Below are 17,644 nucleotides of genomic sequence, written 5' to 3' on the forward strand. Positions count from 1 at the left end.
CCTATGAGATGGTATTTGAAACCATTCTCATTGTGTGTGCACTAGGCCCTTGTCCATGGGCATTCAGTTGTTCGATTTGGGTGAAGGATCACAAAATGTCAAGTAACACAAATATTTTCATACAAATTCACATACATGTATGATGTAATAACACAATTTTACTGTAGCTATTTCGGGTAGTTGTCATCAAAGTGCACAGATCATTTTAATACTGAAATGAAGAAGGTCTAGTTCACTAGACTAGAAATTAGATGTCAAAGCTGACAATTTCTCAGCATGCGGGAGCTCAGTTGGATGAGCATTGCACACATGAGTGCTAATAATATGCTTCAGATTGTTAGAGTGCATTGCTAATTACCTACTGATGGATTTATTAGTATTCATTGAATTCAGATTCCTAATAGTAGTACATGGCTCATTGCAAATATGTGATCTTTATGGAATGAGAGAAGATGATGACATGATGATGTGTTTTTAAGTGTTGATGATTTTGAAGATATATCATATTGAATACAACTGTAGATGTAGATGTACAGTATATATGTGTGTGTCAAGGATATCCATGGAAGATACTAGGCCTATATTGTACATGTGTACGCCAGAATGATAATTATTATCCTTCAGGCATGGAATGGTACCAGAGTGTGGATAATATGATGGGGTTTGAACATCATTAATGACATACAGATGATTTGCTATCATCAGGGTAAAAGAACAGTTGCATAGAAGGTTATAATGTAACCATTACCATAGGCTGTAATATGTACAGACTAATTGAAATAATTACATGTACATGTACATGTATATTTTTTCTTTCCATTAAAAAAGGTTAAAAAATCTTCATACATATAGATGTACATGTGCAAATGATATCCTTGATAACATAACCGTAGACATTAGATAAGGAGATTTGAGAATGGGTGTTGAGGTGATTATAGTGGTCGTCTTAGTTTTTACACCAAGGGATGCTCTTTTTTTTGAAAATTTGTTTAGGTTAAATGCTTTGATGGAATATATATAAAATGAAAATATAAACCTTCATGATTCAGAATAAGCACCAACCTTGTGCTGCAGTGTACACACCAGTACATGGTTACTACATTGTTGTAGTACTTATAGAACATGGCTTTCAAATGCCAGGGTAAATAAGGTAAGAGTTGTGGTCAACTGATTTGTGGCTTTTGTGCCCATCGATTTAGAGAAGTGAAACAACCTTCATATGAAGGTGTGAATTTACAATGTAGATCTTAAAGCTAAACTTGAGTTCTGGTAAAAAAAAGAAAATGAATTCTCACAGAATCTAACGAAACTTACACTGAATGTTCAAGATTACAAATAAATGTCATGTGCCAAACAATTTTGGAAGAAAATGTATGCTGGCTGAGTAATGAGCATAGAAAGATAAGGAAATCAGGGTAGTACTAGCCCCGACACCATGTGTGTTGTCCCATATACATCTATCTGTGTAAGTGATCGTTACTTTACCAAGACTCTGCCAAATTTATGATGATTTTGATGACTCTAGAACCTTGCATTACACACCATTACTTACATGCTATATGATCAACTTTTCTGATCCATTCCACACCTTTTCTTTCACAATGCAATCGCATTACCAGTACTCAAGTTTATCTTTAATTTTGTTGCTACTTTTTCCTTTTTTGAAGCTCAGAAAAATAATTGAAACTTGCCCTATTTATTATTTTACTCTATTTTGATATGTACATTCCAATACCGGGGTATACATTTTTTAAAGGTACTATGTCCCTTTTGCAGCCAACCTCAAATTCTGTAGAACTTTGCAGGAATTATGAATATGTCATGTACATGTATGTCCTATAGTGAAATTTGAACGTTAGCCGTGTCCTAATATTCAAATTATGCAAGGAAACCAGTTTACTTGCTAGACTTCACTGTCAGACACTATTGAGGGACTGACTGGCTTTTCTTCTTCTTTGGTAATAACATACATAGAATGAGCTGTAAAGGGTACAGTACATGAGCATTTGTCTACATCAATAACCCACTTCTTGTGATGGCCAAAATTAAACTGATTGAATCTTTGCGCAGCATAAAACATATGATCATTCGGTACAATGGTCTGAAAATCAAGACTATCACTTATTGGCTCTTTAGCTCCTAAGTTGATTCGACAACTAATAGTCGTTATTTTCCCACTTGAAGACTTTTTCAAGCCCCACCTATTTTAGGGAAGTTCTAAATAAGTATTATCTTTCAAATGCCGTTGGAATTTAACCTTTTCATTTTTTGGGCCTGCAAATGGGACTGCAAATGGGACATAGCACCTTTAAGAGTGGTCTATTTGTATGATGATTAAAATCTGATTTTTGTTGTTGTTGTTGTTGAAAAAATAGATTTGTTAAGTACATTAGGATCAATCAGGTTTCCAATCTATTTAGATTAGGCCAGGAAGTCGTTTGAGGCTTTGATTAAAGAGTGCTCATAATCTTATTGACATAATGTGCTAAGTAAATATTTAATGTGTGCAGTTCATTGATTGTACCAGTGCCAAGTGGATCTATCCATTTCACTCCATATCAGATAATTGAATTTTGTCAAGCAACATTTAGAATGAAATTAGCCTTTACACAGCTCAAGACTAAACGATGTCGTATTTATATATTGTATGAAATTTAAGCTTTATAAATACCCAAGGACATTTTGAAAATTAAAGGAACATTTTCCAATCCAACGATACCCCATATGAACAATATTACAACTTATCCCATAATAGAGAATGTGTGGTAATAAATGTATTTCTTTTATTTAATATTTGGTGAAGGGTTATTGTGTATACATGGAGTATTTCATGAAGGTTATAAAGCGTATACAACTGTATATGTCTGAGAAAATTGCAAAATGTTAACTTATGCATGTATTTCTACTCTCCCTTGTAAACATTTTAGTTTGCCCATGTATATGTACCTGTAGTTCACTCTTCTGTAATTGTTTGCAATATCTGTTTCCGTTATTTTCACAGATATTTGCAAGAAATAGGCTACACAGACACAATCCTTGACATCAGATCAAATAGAGTGCGATCCTTGTTGGGTCTTGCTCCCAATGAGCGAACCGGTCCTGGTCTAGAGACCAATGGACAAATAGAACCAATCGTTAATGGCGAGAGTCCAGCCAAGCAAGGAAGGCACATTGAACAGGGCACAACAAAGAGGTAAACGAAGAATAAGAGCTCTATGACTTAAATGATTTTATTATTTGTTTACTTAAAATTTAAAAAGGCAATGAAGGAGGGTTGCAATTAAAGGTATACTTTAACCTTGTCTTTTTATGCCTCCGCCCACGGAAAGTGGTGTTTGAAGTAAAAATGGCAAGTGTCAATCACAAAGAATATTGATTTATTGTGTTGGAAGAGCAAGCAGATAATTGTTTCCTTTGTTACATGAAAACACATGTGTAGAAATATAATGCCATAAATTGGCTAAAGATGTTTCACTTTCTGAAGGAAATGTTTCACTTAGCATTTAACTCTTGTGTGTGTTGTGTTGCCTTCTTTAATGATTATAACCTTTTTGGGGTGTCATAGCCCCTTAACGTAAAACTGTTAATGGATATCAGTTATATTTGTACTCCGTAATGAACATGACTTGCAAGTAATTTCTATTATATCGTCTCGAACAGGCAACATGAAAAGCCTCGAATGCACCAGGCCCTGCCAGAGAATGTCCTGGACAAGGTCCTCTCCACATTTGACTTCCTCTCTGATACCCTGGACGATGACGGAGAGGTGGAAGGGGACGGGGAAGAGGGCATCACTGCCGACGATGAGAGCGACATCAGAGAATCTAGGGGCAAAACAGGCACAATTGTCAAGAAGAAAAAAGTAAGGATTCCTAGAGCAGAGCATGTATATTCACACTGTCTGTACGTAAAACAAAGGAAGAAACAGGTTATGCTGGTCCATTGCTGGACTAATTTCAAAGCTAACCTGGGGCAGTTGAAACTTGTTGTCGTGACAACAGTCTGGGCTAAAGAGATGAATGTATTAACAAAAATTCAGAAGATCAGTGTGAATAGCAAAAATAATTACATACATAGTATGGTCTTAAAAATGTCAAGTGATCAACATGTTATGTTTCCCCAGCAATAGGTGTTAATGAAGACATATTATGGCTACAGACTTCTCTATATCTCACTGTAATGTGTGTGTTTATACTAGCAGGTAGTTGGTAATGAAGGCATGGCAGGGATGGGTGAGGACGAGGACGACCCTGACACAGAAGAGGCTCTAGCAGAGTTTGATTTCTTGGTTGCAGAGCAGTCTGAAGGTGCTGGAGAGGCCAGGACAGCAGAGGGACCTGAATGGACCATAGGTGCTGGTAAGTGATCACCAGCTAATTTCTTCTATACTTGTACAATCGTGATGATGATGGTGATGATGATGATGATGATGACGACGACGATGACGACGACAATGACGACAACGATGATGAATGTGATGATGATGATGATAAAGAGGTATTTTTTAAAGTCATTATATTCCCATGAGATAACGCCTGAATATAATCTATACTACGTCACATGAGAATGTATCAGAACTATTAAGGGAGCTATTAATCACTGGATTCATTTTGTATCGATTGCAATTACTTATGTAAAGACACTGATGTCATTTTTGTTGCTGTTTGCCTTCAGACTTGACCAATGATCTGATGTGTGTAAACATAAAAAGGAAAGGGCTATTCATATGATTTTCTTTTACCTCTTTCAGCATAGAGATGAGCTACAGCTGTGTAGGAATTGCCCATTTGGAAGTGGTGGATTTAATATCATGTAGTCTCTACCAGCATATTCAATGCATAATCTTTATTTTATAAATTGTATTAAATTACCAAAACAAAACAATGAAATGTGAATATGAGTCTAATTGTAAATGAATGAATTGCTTTTTTAAAATATCAGTTCTTTTGAATGACAATATTACATGTTTACCATTCCTTTTTTCAGGCAAGAAAGGTGTGGACTTATCACCAACTGGTGAAGAATGGGGAGTAGATCAAGGCATGCTGAACAAACTAAAAGAAGAATATAAGAAATCAAGACGAAACAAAGGCATTGATAGACGTAAGTATTTCCCTTTCATTCTATGTCTGCCTGCAAATAAGCTCATATTTTATTAGGGCATTCTTGTGTCTTTTACAAGCCATTTGTAGACATACATAATATCAAAAATATCTGTTGGACTTAAATGTAACTTAAATTTTAGTCATTTAACACTAAACATTAGTAAACATAGTAATCGTTGAGTGAGGACCTGGATGGGATGGGATTTTATATGTCAGCATTATCTAGATCATTATTATATTTGATTGTCCATTGTTTGATACAACACAGGGCCTAACAAAGCTGCACTGCAAGCCATGCTAGCCAACTTGGATGACGTGAGCCCTCCAGCTAGTAACACACCAGGAGGCAGCTCAAGATCTAGAGGAGCTGACATTGATATCACGGATGAAGCAGGTAAGATAAGCCACAGAGAAATCTCTATGGTACAGTCAAACCTGTCTATAGGAACCGCCCAAGGGAAACACAAAAAGTGGTCTTTGAAGACAGGTTTTTTTAGTACATGTTTTAATGAAAAACCATTTTCAAGGGAAACAAAAAATGTGGTCCTTGTAGACGTGTGGTCACTAAAGCAGGTTTGACTGTACCCAATTTATCTCAGGTACTGTAGGCTACTTTTACCACTTAGATTTCAGACAAGATGCCCTTTAATCACTAATCCGATACACAGTCATGAATAGTTTGTACAAATCCAATACATTTCAGACAAATGTGTGGGGTAGGAAATTCATATTTGAAGTGTATTATTAGAAACATATGCAGAGCTACCAACCATTCCGTTTTTCCTCCAAATTACAGTAGTACGTTTTTTTCTTCATAAAATACGGTTTTTTGTTTTTGTTTGTTTGTTTGTTGTTTTTTGTTGTTGTTGTTTTGTTTTTTTACATACCGCACATCAAACAACTGCCCTAGAATGTTGATTTGATCACAAATTCAATAGAAGACTAAGTTTAAAACATACTTGAAGAGAAAAATATTCTCAAAAAGAATGAAATGCCAATAATACCACAAAAAAATACCTGCTTGTATGGAAAAAACAGCATGAGGAATGGACATTTCTGCATCGGAAGTGTGTCGCGTCTGGTTGTAAGTTTCGATTTAATGAATTCCTTTTTTTTTTGCTTGAAATTCCTTTTTTTTGCCATCATGGTTCCTTTTTTGTGGCGCACAAGGTTGTTGGCAGCTCTGCATATGAGAATGAAATGAGAATATATGAATACAGAAGGAAAGCAATATATGTGTTTTAGGCATTGATTGTTTTTATGCCTCCGTTACGAAGTAGCCGGAGGCATTATGTTTTCGGGTTGTCCGTCCGTCCGTACGTCCGTACGTCCGTACGTCCGTACGTCCGTCCGTCCGTACGTCCCGTTCTCGTGATCGCGTTATCTGAAGAACCGATTGATGGATTCCTGCCAAACTTTAGTCATGTATGTATCTTGCAGAGCCGATGAACTGATTAGATTTTGGGGTCACGAGGTCAAAGGTCAAAGGTCACAGGGCTCATTATGTATGCAAAAACAGCTCGTGATCGCGTTATCTAAAGAACCGATAGATGGATTCCTGCCAAACTTTAGTCATGTATGTATCTTGCAGACCCGATGAACTGATTAGATTTTGGGGTCACGAGGTCAAAGGTCAAAGGTCACAGGGCTCATTATGTATGCAAAAACAGCTCGTGATCGCGTTATCTCAAGAACCGATTGATGGATTCCTGCCAAACTTTGGTCATGTATGTATCTTGCAGAGCGGATGAACTGATTAGATATTGGGGTCACGAGATGAAAGGTCAAAGGTCACAGGGCTCATTATGTATGCAAAAACAGCTTGTGATCGCGTTATCTCAAGAACCGATTGATGGATTCCTGCCAAACTTTGGTCATGTATGTTACTTGCAGAGCCGATGAACTGATTAGATTTTGGGGTCATGAGGTCAAGGTCAAAGGTCATGCGGCTCATTATGTATGCAAAAATAGCTTGCGATCGCATTATCATTAGAACAGATTGATGGACTCCTGCCAAACTTAGATCATGTATGTATCTTGCAGAGCCAATGAACTGAGTAGATTCTTGGGTCATGAGGTCAAAGGTCAAAGGTCATGGGCTCATTATGTATGCAAAAATAGCTTGTGAACGCATTCTCATTAGAACTGACAGATGGATTACTATTTAACTCAGGACATCTTGCAGAGCCAATGAACTGAGTAGATTTTAGGGTCATGAGGTCAAAGATCAAAGGGTCATATATGTATATAATGGATTACAATTGAAATTGATTTGAAAAATTTCTTCTGTTTTGGTTTGTAAAATTGCTCCATGACGGAGGCATCATTTTCGACTGCGCGCAGTCGAAGTTCCATCTAGTTATGATTAAACTGAGAAAATTTGATGGTCATGCTCATAGAAATAACATAAGTAGTACATCTCTATACCTATGAAGTATTGAATAAGTATTGCTTTTTTCAAATTTTTGAATTAAAACTCTTGAAATAAAATGCCATGTGTTTAAAAGTGTCAGACTGTCGGTTGTATCATTACAGATTATTGTATAGACATTGCGTTTGTACTCAATATCTGGATTTTGGCAGCTTATTACAAATAATATGACTTAATATTGATGGTTGTATTTGTTTGATTAGATGTAGCTGTAGCACCCCGTCAAGGTATCATGGGAGCGGATGAGGAAGCCCTAGAAACCCTTCGCTTGGGAGAACTTGCAGGATTGACCATCACTAATGAGGCTGATGTTCTCAGTTATGATGTAAGTTTTAGATGAAAACAAATTACCGGTATATGATAGGAACATTGTCTATTGGATTTGATTTCATGGATGGCTTGAAAAATAAAAGAGACTTGGTGCCATTCTAGGAAGAATAGACATGAAAAGGTTAAAAGGCATTTATGTAGACTGAAATAGGGAATGTCATTTTAAGACTTTGGATATGGCGTAAATGAACAAGAAGGGGGTTCACTCATTGTCCGTGCAACTTGCAACTTTCAACAGATGATAAAGGGATGACAGGGGTAATGAAGGTAGCACACTGGAAACTCTTACTTCTTGTGGCATGATCAAGGACAACAGTGAATACATGGGTTGATTTTGAGTTGAATTGTGTTGTGAACTGGAGATGTCTCACCCTTGAAAGGGAGAACAGGTACTTTTCATAATATACGATTTACTTTGTAAAAAAAGAAAATATATAATTCTTGCTTGTGTTTATGTAAATGCAAGTTCACGCTCTACTTCTGTTTGCTTTCATTTTTGTCACCAGATATCAGCAAACAAGGAGACCTTTCGTAAGACATGGAATCCTAAGTTTACGTTACGAAGCCATTTTGATGGTGTACGTGCGTTAGTATTTCATCCAGAGGAACCAGTCCTTATCACAGGATCAGAGGATAATACTCTCAAACTATGGAATTTACAGAAGACAGTCCCAGCTAAAAAGTGAGTATTTGATTGAGATTTTGGTTTGGAAAAAAACGTGAGAACATTTTAAGCAGTCATTTGTTGTATTAAATTGCTATCTTGTCATCTGTAAAATCTCTCTTTTGGGACACACCTAAAGCTTTTCCTTCTAGCTTGTAGGAACATGTTATGAAGCTTTGATGATTGCATCATGGAGACCTTTTTATTTTTATCTATGTCTTTTCTTCTCAAATTATGAAGAAATATTGTTTTAATTCTCAATATTTGCTATTTATTCATACAATCTTTCTTTTAAACATTTATTTCCAGAGCTGCTTCTCTAGATGTGGAACCTATTTATACATTCAGAGGACATGTGTAAGTACAGTATTTCTAATGTTCTGATTCATTCTTATGTGATATAGTATAGATTATATTCAGGCTTTATCTCATGGGAATTGAAAAAAAAGTACTTTGCCGTCGTATGAAGTGGTTTATCTTCTTCACATATTAAAATATGTAAGATATGAAATATATATGCCTAGGTAAAAAAAAAGAAAAAAAAAGAATCCTGATTGATTTCCAATAGAAACCATTATATAACATTCAAGTTTCTTTTAGATTCTTATAGCGTAATCATTATTCACCATTAGTGTTGGAAATCATGCACCTTGAATCATCAACCATTCTCAACCTGATTAGCTCTGTATCCCATTCTTGATATATCACAGTGTGGGGGCTTAGTATGCTAATGATAATTGGATGTTTGTTTGATTTGACAGAGGGGCTGTTCTAAGTTTGGCAGTCAGCAGTAATGGAGAGCAATGCTTCAGTGGTGGAATGGACTCCTCCATTAGATGTTGGAATATTCCTGGTTCAAACATTGATCCTTATGACTTGTATGGTATGTAATCTGATAAATTCAATAACAGAACTATTTGAATTAGCACAATAGAGTAAGGATATGGAAGATGTGACCTAATGATTTGAATGGAAATGATTTCAACACTTAAAGTGGCATATCTTGTTTCTGTTTGGTGAAGAAAATATCTGTGATGTTTCAGACTTGTGATTCACTTGTTAATTATTTATTCAGAGGACCAAATATGGTGAAAGACATGGACTTTTGGCCCAAGAATTTCATTCATTCAGTCAATATCCCAGTAATTCTATTATTTTTAATTTAATTGTATTGGTCATAATATGTTGATATGCATTAAAAGAGAATGAAAATAGAACCTAGTAGAAAGTTGAGGCAGGGGAAGAGAAAGGAGACATTTGTAAAAATGGGGGTAATGCAGAGATTTGGGAAGGCTTTGAAAAGAAAAAGTGTATTGAATTTTGCAAAGTATACAAGTTTCTATCAGCAGAAAATTACATTGTTCATATTGCCGCAATATTATTACAATCAGCATGATAATACCTGTCATGGTACAAGATTGTCTCCAAATAGCTGCGTATGTTAATCAAATTATGCTGTGCTTCTTTTAGATCCATCAGTAATGGCTGAGACCTATGTAGGTCATAGTGATGCTGTATGGGGTCTGTCATACGATGGGACTAAGAACAGCCTGGTATCTTGTTCATCTGACGGTACGGTCAAGCTGTGGAGTCCGGGCAAGAAGTCACCCCTCCTCACCACCATCACAGCAGAGACAGGTATGACATCAAAGCTCCTGTCAATCAATCTCTTGTCAGTTATGCATATGTCAATGTTACACCTGTCAACCAATCACCTGTCACATCAATAATAAGATAATTATTACTGAATGACAGGGCATGTCTTTGTTCCTATAATCAAGCACTTCATGGAGTAAATGTGGGATATAATCAACGACCAACAGTTACACACTTTTTGCATTTTTTAATTTTGCAGGATCAAACATGCATTTTTGATTATATTTGCTAGATTTACTTGTCCCATCTCTTTTTTTCTTCTCCCCTCCCCCTCCTCTTCTAGAAGTTTATTGACATTTTTTGTTCTTTTGTTACTTCTATACTCTGTACTCTTCTATACTGAGGTATACACATAGAGCCAGAAATCAAATGTTTATATAGCATTTTTTTATTCTTTGTTTTTTTAAACAGCATTTGGAGTGCCCACCTCAGTGGACTTTGTGCGCTGTGACACGAGTCAGATCACAGTGGGCTTTTCATCAGCTGATGTGGCTGTGTATGATCTAGAGACTGCAAAGAAAGTCATTACGCTGGACAGTAGGTTACCCTCAGGTAAGGATGATGATGTTGATAGTTAAAATGATAAGGATAATAATGATGATGTTGAATGATGGTGGTAGTAAAAATCTCAGGGGTGGTGGTAGTGGTAGTAGGGAATGATGATGGTGATATTTATAGTGGTGATGATATGGTTAGGATGAGAATGGTGGTGGTGGTGATGAAAAATGAGGAGGAGGATGATGTTGAATGTGATGGTGGTACAGTTGCTACTGATGATGGTGATAATGATGATGATGTTCAATATTTAGTAATGGTGTAAAACAAAAATTCAAGCTATGCATTGAGTAGTGCATTTAATAGCTTATACTGTATGTGTAGAATGTGAGAAATAACAAGTGCATTTGTTGTTCTTTGGTATACAGATAGCCCAACTAGTCAGATCAACAGTGTAGCCAGTCATCCAACTCTACCAGTCACTATCACTGCACATGAAGATAGGCATATTCGCTTCTTTGATAATAATAGTGGTAAGTACTCGTGAGAAAGGGTCTCGGTCTGTAGGGCAGATGCTCTTCAGGTAGTAAAGAATATTTGTTTGTTTGTTTATGTGGTTTACATTACGAATTTGTAATTTGCAAAATATTTGAGTAAATAAAACATACAAATAATTAAAAAAGGAGCAGAATGGAATGAAATGAAGTGGATTACAATTTCATTGCTACTATGAATACACATAAATGCATTAACTTACACTGTTACAAAGCATCAACCAAGTGAAACCTAATTTTGTTCATGTTAATAGCTGTTTATTATCGAATAAAACAGTCAATAAATAAGAAGTGATAGAAAGAGATGTAAGGTAAGATTAACCAAATGAGGGGATGTATTTAGAGATGCTGTGATCAATTGATGCAGATTTAGAATTGAAAATCCAAGGTTTGAAAGACCTGTTCTATCTCTTTCTGTCGTTTTCAGGTAAAATGGTTCACAGTATGGTGGCCCATCTGGATGCAGTAACCTGCTTGGCTGTGGACCCTAATGGACTCTACCTCTTGTCTGGAAGTAAGTCCTATGATTCTACCTCTAAATGTCCTTCCCACTCACAAGACAGCAATGGACTGCATCTTAAAATCGTTGCTTGGGTGTATCCACTGTTGTTTCTGTGCATTCGTTTTCAAGATTTCAAGATTCATTATGTCATATATGTTTCAGAATGATTAGTCCTTGTGAGGTCAAACTCAAAGGATTTTTACCATGTACCACTCTAAAGAATAGAGGTTGTGGATATAATAACATTTCCTCCTTTTGTAATACAAGTCTGTATTTCTTGCTCCAAATGCTTTGATGCATATTTTGTACCTTTAAAATATTCATTTTGATTTGTCTAGAGAGTATGTATGTCTGTAATCGCATGTGTCCCAGTTTGATCTATTAATATCTACATTAGGTCCCCTGTTCAAATTCCCATCTATCTAGTGGAAATATAACATTCAGCTTCAGACATAATTATACATAATTTAGGGTGGATCCATTTTCTCTCTAATCATTAAGAAAAGTCATAATACTATCTATTTGATATTGTATATTGTTTTGCAGGTCACGACAGCTCAATCAGACTTTGGAACCTTGATAGTAAAACTTGCGTCCAAGAAATCACCTCCCATCGCAAGAAGTTTGATGAATCAATATTTGATGTGGCCTTCCACCCCTCTAAGCCATACATCGCTAGCGGGGGAGCAGATGCCCTAGCCAAGGTCTTTGTCTGAGCATCACTCCCTGCCTGCATCCCCAGTTAAAATGTATGTCAGTGTACAGCGTGTGAATGACTTCCCCTCCTCCTCGATGCAACTCGCGTGACAGCTTTGATCGCAAAGTGAGTGTGAATCCAGCAGAGTGAGCACCTCTCTGTGATGAGAAGGTGATAGCAATGGTTAGTTGCACATGATTGATAAGAAGAGAGGAAACTAAAAACTGTGTGCTCTCCTTGCATAGATATGGAGCCAGATTGATGGTTTGACTGACTTACATATCATCATTGTGAAACATCATTAGTTGCAGAGGAACCAACGCAAACAATCAAACTCTTATCATTGTCTGAATAGAATGTGTGTATTTCCTTCTCCCCACCTTTTTATCATACAGCAACTATGTGTCGCATTTCCAGAAATGTTTACAAGTATCTATGGGTGTATTTAACAAAAAAAAGTAGAATGGCTATGGTGTAGATAAACAATTATTTAGGTTAGTAAATTATTGTTTCTTTTCATTTTTTTCTTACCATGAGCAGGATTTTGTTTCTGCATATACAGAAGAACCCTTGCGCTTCTTATATTTTCATGCTATTCATAAGTCATTTTGCTTGTCTGTATATGAATAATTGAATAATCGTGTGTATGAAGTGTGTATTGTAGCTAGTCTGTCCAGTTGTGGCCAACTGGAAATCAAACATGGTTTTACGGAGCTAGTAACTTCTGATGTGATATTATAAATGATAGAGGAGGGAGTTGTGAACGTGAATCAAGAATTATTCAGGATGTCACGTTCAATTTTATTATAAAACACGAAATTGTTCAGAATGATACAAGCATACCTGTGTTTTGTTTTCAATTGAGTTTTGCTGCTCGTAGACATTAATTCTTATGGACCGGCCACTATAGGTGGCTTCTGAAATGTGTACATTACTCTTCGATTGTAATTTATTCTCACTACGCTATTCCATATGTATATGTACAGATTGAATTATCAGGAGCAATTTTTACTCCTGTTAGCGAAATGTGTGGGCATCATCAATATTATTGAAACTTCGGAATGTTTTAAAATGTTGCCTAGCATATTCATTCAGATAATCAATTATGTGAATCATCGTATATGTGAAGAGTTTAATCAAGAGTGCTTTTCTCACTCTCTCTAATTCTCTCTCACTCTCTTGATATGGCTCATATTATGTCTTCGATAATAGATGGATGAGCGAGTGCATTGTATACATGTAAAAGCAATTCATTAAGATATTTTGATAGCTGTTGTTGAATTTTGCGTGGAAGTTGGTAGGTTTCTTTTTTATTGTGAAAATCAGTGTATTAGCTTATGTTTGGAACATCTGTATTCCTTTTGTACAAAATGCCTCATTTGAGATACACGTTAGTCCAAAAGACAGCCATACTATGTGAATTCTCTTTATTTCAGAGATTTGCTTCCTTATTTTATTTAATTTTTATTATTTTTGTTGTTGTAATGTGTGTTTTGAATATTTGTAGGAGATTTTTATCATATTATTTATCTTCATCTGTAACCATAGATAGTTTCTTTCAGTCCACTTTATAACATCATACATGTGTATGCATTTTTACTTGTAGTACTTTAATCTGTGATTAACAGTTCAAAACAACCTATCTCTAATTCATTTCTTTATTAGTTACCCCCAAATCAAGGCTCCAGATTATCACCATGGTTACTAGGGGCCATCTTTGCAATATTATATTTCTTTCTGCTATTTATATCATAAAATGGTGATTCATCTATTTGTAATTTAATTACTTCTCACGGAATGGAAAAGGGAAATTGCATGGAAACTACACTCTAATGGGATTTTAACCCATAAAACCCCAGTAGGCCAATGTTATCTTTCACACTCGGTATAAATTGAAGAGAAAAATAGATGGATAATGTAGACAGTACTCAGCTCAGAGGTCAGGGGTCAAAGGTTAGCTATCTAATTCTAACTCCCAGAAGATTGTTCGGAATAATGCCTGTGTCAGTACACTTCCTTTACATCCAACTATGTACATGTATTTCTGTGCTCTAACTAGAAGTAAGAAGTTGCACATCACCCTACCTGAGTCAGTGTCATGCAACATACTCTATTTTTATATTCTTAACGCATATATATATAGTTATGTACTTGGTGTTTTGTTTGCATGTATAAAGGAACATGCATGAAATACATCTTCAGTTAATCTTTTGCTAGTTCCTCTTGCACCTACAGCATACCTCTATATGCATTTTATGCATATTATGTATCGTTTGAAGCGAACATGCGATGCCAAAATGAAAAAAAATGTAGTATATTCAATGCACTCTGTAAAGGCTAGCTTTTTTTACACGCTATACTACCCCCCGTGGCTCGACTAGAAATTACTCATTTTAAATCCAGGAATTATGTAAGAATTCATATGTATATCTGATTGACTATGATCGATTTGTAAATTAACGTGAAAAGATACTGGAATTGTGCATAGTGTATAAATGTCTACATGAATAATGACTAGCAATGAATTCTACTTGTAAAGTGAGACAATTTGTTCATGCAGGGACTAACTCTTGGGCTCTACATATTAAATTATGTCGAGTAGAGCCTATGTAGAACGTTTTGTCATTCGTCCATGTGTAGAATTAAATGTGTAATGGTTTTCAATAACATTAATTTAGCTTTGTTTACTCCTTGTGGCAGATTAAATACTAACACTCATTTAGAACTTTTTGATGTAGTTTCAATATTTTCCACCCACTCCTGGATTTGCATTCTATCAATCAAAACTAAAATACAATGAATAAAATGTGCAGGATTATTATTTTAATACATCCATCCACCTCCTAATCTTTTGCGTTCATATTGCAATGCATGAGATAACTTGAACAAATGTTGTTATCAAATCTCATCTGAATACATAACAAGGGAAATAATAAATAAATGATCATAGGGATTGTGAATTCTTTCATCTATTGCAGGGATGGCTTATATAATGGGAATGTAATATTCATGGCTATCTCTCTTTAACCAAATAAATCACAAATGGAGACTGATTGATGAAAATTTTATATTATACATCTGCATGGTTTATAGGAGATGAGAGGCAGACTTTAGTGCAATTCTAAAATCTGGTTCATTTTCATTGATAATGCAGACACCATGCGTAGATGCCCTTTGCTACAGCCCATTCAAATGCACAATACACATGACGCGTATAAAACGAATGGTGATCGAAAAATTAAAACAATATATACATGTACCTAGTTGTTTGGGATAAGGGGTCCATTGCAGTTTGCTATCTTGATTTTCTACAAATTGCAACTAAGTGTAGCATCAGTAAGCATTAATGAAAGACGCCTCTAAATCAAACATAACATGTTATGTTACGTGTGTATGCTGGCCATTGCAAACCAGGTGTAGGGCATTGAATCACAGAAAATGGGCATCTGAAGTGTGCTGATTGATATCAACCAATCAACCAAATTGGTATTGCATTTGCCGTAGTTGGTTCGTTTGAAGAAGAAAAAAAGTTTTTTTGAAACACTATTGGCTTGCAGTATTTTGATGAGACTTGATTTTTCTTTCAACAGAAAAATCATGCAAGCTTGAATTGCAAATTTATCTGTTATGTCAATGTGTGATGGATGTAAGACAGGAACGCATATATATTTTCAATTGCCATTTTTACCCCTCCACTCTAAAGTCAATTTTGGTAATTTGTAATGAATGAAACAATTGCTATTTTAATTTATTTATGAAAATGATAATCATAAACAATTATCTACCCTATTGAAATAGCAAACAGCGCAAATTCCTAGCAGTAACTGATACCCTCAAGATATGGTAAACTCTGAAATCAAAGTAACATAGGAGAATGGTATGTCTGTAACATTAGTGAAAGGAAAGTCAATCAATATGTATATTACCCAGAGCTTGATTTTTTTGTTTACATGAATGCAATGATTTTCGTGGGTTTATTGGACATATCATCCTCTTGAAATATTGTGCATACCGTTATACCTTGGTTCCACAGTGGGTACTCCTTAACATCATATTCACCTCATGGTTCACCCAAGTTCTATCATTTTAGTGGTAATGTCTCGAGTTTGAATGCAGTGTTTTTAATTTTGAAAAAAAGACAGTGCTCAGCTATACACTGTAGATATGAATAATACAAAAAATACAAATTATACTACTTAATAATTTTTGTTCTGATTTTCTTTTCGTTTCATTTTATGAATATACAATAAATGATACAGAAGATGTGAATTGTACAATTTTCTTGTCAGTGTTTTCATTGTTTTGGAAAAGTTTTGTCATTTATGTTTACCTGCTATGCCTGAAGTGGGCTGACTGTTGCTGAAAGATTGCACAACTTGCAAGAAAAATACTTTGATAAACAGACTTTATTGACATCGCACAATAATTTTACACAATATTTTTTGTACAGCATCTTACACAACCAATAGGTTAATAGATCATTATGTCCGTTATAAATAAGACTGTTAAATGTACATATATTAAACATAACAAACTATAAATCAGTCTGCAGAGAAGCCCAAAGCTCCTTATAAGAAGGTGGAAACACATCCAGGATACTTGCAGTTACAAGTCCTGTCCAACAGAGTAAATATTTTATGTGTCTTTTCAACAGTGTGATCACTTCTCTTGATTAGTATTACACTTCCTGCCCATGCAGGTTCGGTTAACTCTGTCATTAAAATGAATTCTGGCATGAGACATGAATGGACAGCAAAACAAAATAATTTAGTATCCACACTCTGTCAAATCTGAGTTGGATTCGACTTGATCTTTCAAGTTTAGTTGGTTTCCTTTCATAGGTTCTCAACTTGACTCACTGTAACAACAACAAAAATCAAAGAATAAATGGATGGAGGGACAGATGAAACAGAAACTTGATGAAAGAGGAGACATAAACAAATAAATATGTTGCACAATACAGTCACTCTAAGATATGCTGACAAGCACATTCATCAAGTTTTGAATTGAAAATATTCCTTGTGTGCATAGATCTGCCTTACGTAATCTTTAGTTGATCATAGGGAGGATGACAGATCAAGAATACTATCTGCATACTGCTATTCTCATTTATATTCCACATACTAAGAATCTTGCTCTACGATTGGTTAGAACTAAATCATGTGATGAAAGATAGTTCGCTCATCGTTGATGGGAGAAGAAAAGTTTGT

General features: G+C 35.5%; 1 protein-coding gene across 2 annotated transcripts in view; it reads left to right on the forward strand.

The window, feature by feature from the left end:
* The window catches only part of LOC577476 (striatin-3), a 29,617-nt gene extending 12,909 nt beyond the window's left edge, over window positions 1-16,708 (forward strand). Inside the window, exons 5-18 of one of the 2 annotated variants that reach the window (XM_030999598.1) lie at window positions 3,002-3,193; window positions 3,661-3,862; window positions 4,199-4,358; window positions 4,987-5,103; window positions 5,374-5,499; window positions 7,740-7,861; window positions 8,373-8,548; window positions 8,840-8,887; window positions 9,292-9,413; window positions 10,001-10,168; window positions 10,598-10,738; window positions 11,110-11,214; window positions 11,663-11,749; window positions 12,284-16,708. In XM_030999598.1, coding sequence (XP_030855458.1) covers window positions 3,002-3,193; window positions 3,661-3,862; window positions 4,199-4,358; window positions 4,987-5,103; window positions 5,374-5,499; window positions 7,740-7,861; window positions 8,373-8,548; window positions 8,840-8,887; window positions 9,292-9,413; window positions 10,001-10,168; window positions 10,598-10,738; window positions 11,110-11,214; window positions 11,663-11,749; window positions 12,284-12,453 — 1,936 coding nt within the window. In that variant the 3' untranslated portion in view covers window positions 12,454-16,708. The remainder of the gene's footprint in view (window positions 1-3,001; window positions 3,194-3,660; window positions 3,863-4,198; window positions 4,359-4,986; window positions 5,104-5,373; window positions 5,500-7,739; window positions 7,862-8,372; window positions 8,549-8,839; window positions 8,888-9,291; window positions 9,414-10,000; window positions 10,169-10,597; window positions 10,739-11,109; window positions 11,215-11,662; window positions 11,750-12,283) is intronic. The other variant, XM_030999599.1, reaches the window with a different exon arrangement.
* The last annotated feature ends 936 nt before the right edge of the window (window positions 16,709-17,644 follow it).

The sequence above is a fragment of the Strongylocentrotus purpuratus genome, unplaced genomic scaffold (assembly GCF_000002235.5).
Source record: "Strongylocentrotus purpuratus isolate Spur 01 unplaced genomic scaffold, Spur_5.0 spur5_scaffold_5, whole genome shotgun sequence".
Classification (NCBI taxonomy): domain Eukaryota; kingdom Metazoa; phylum Echinodermata; class Echinoidea; order Camarodonta; family Strongylocentrotidae; genus Strongylocentrotus; species Strongylocentrotus purpuratus.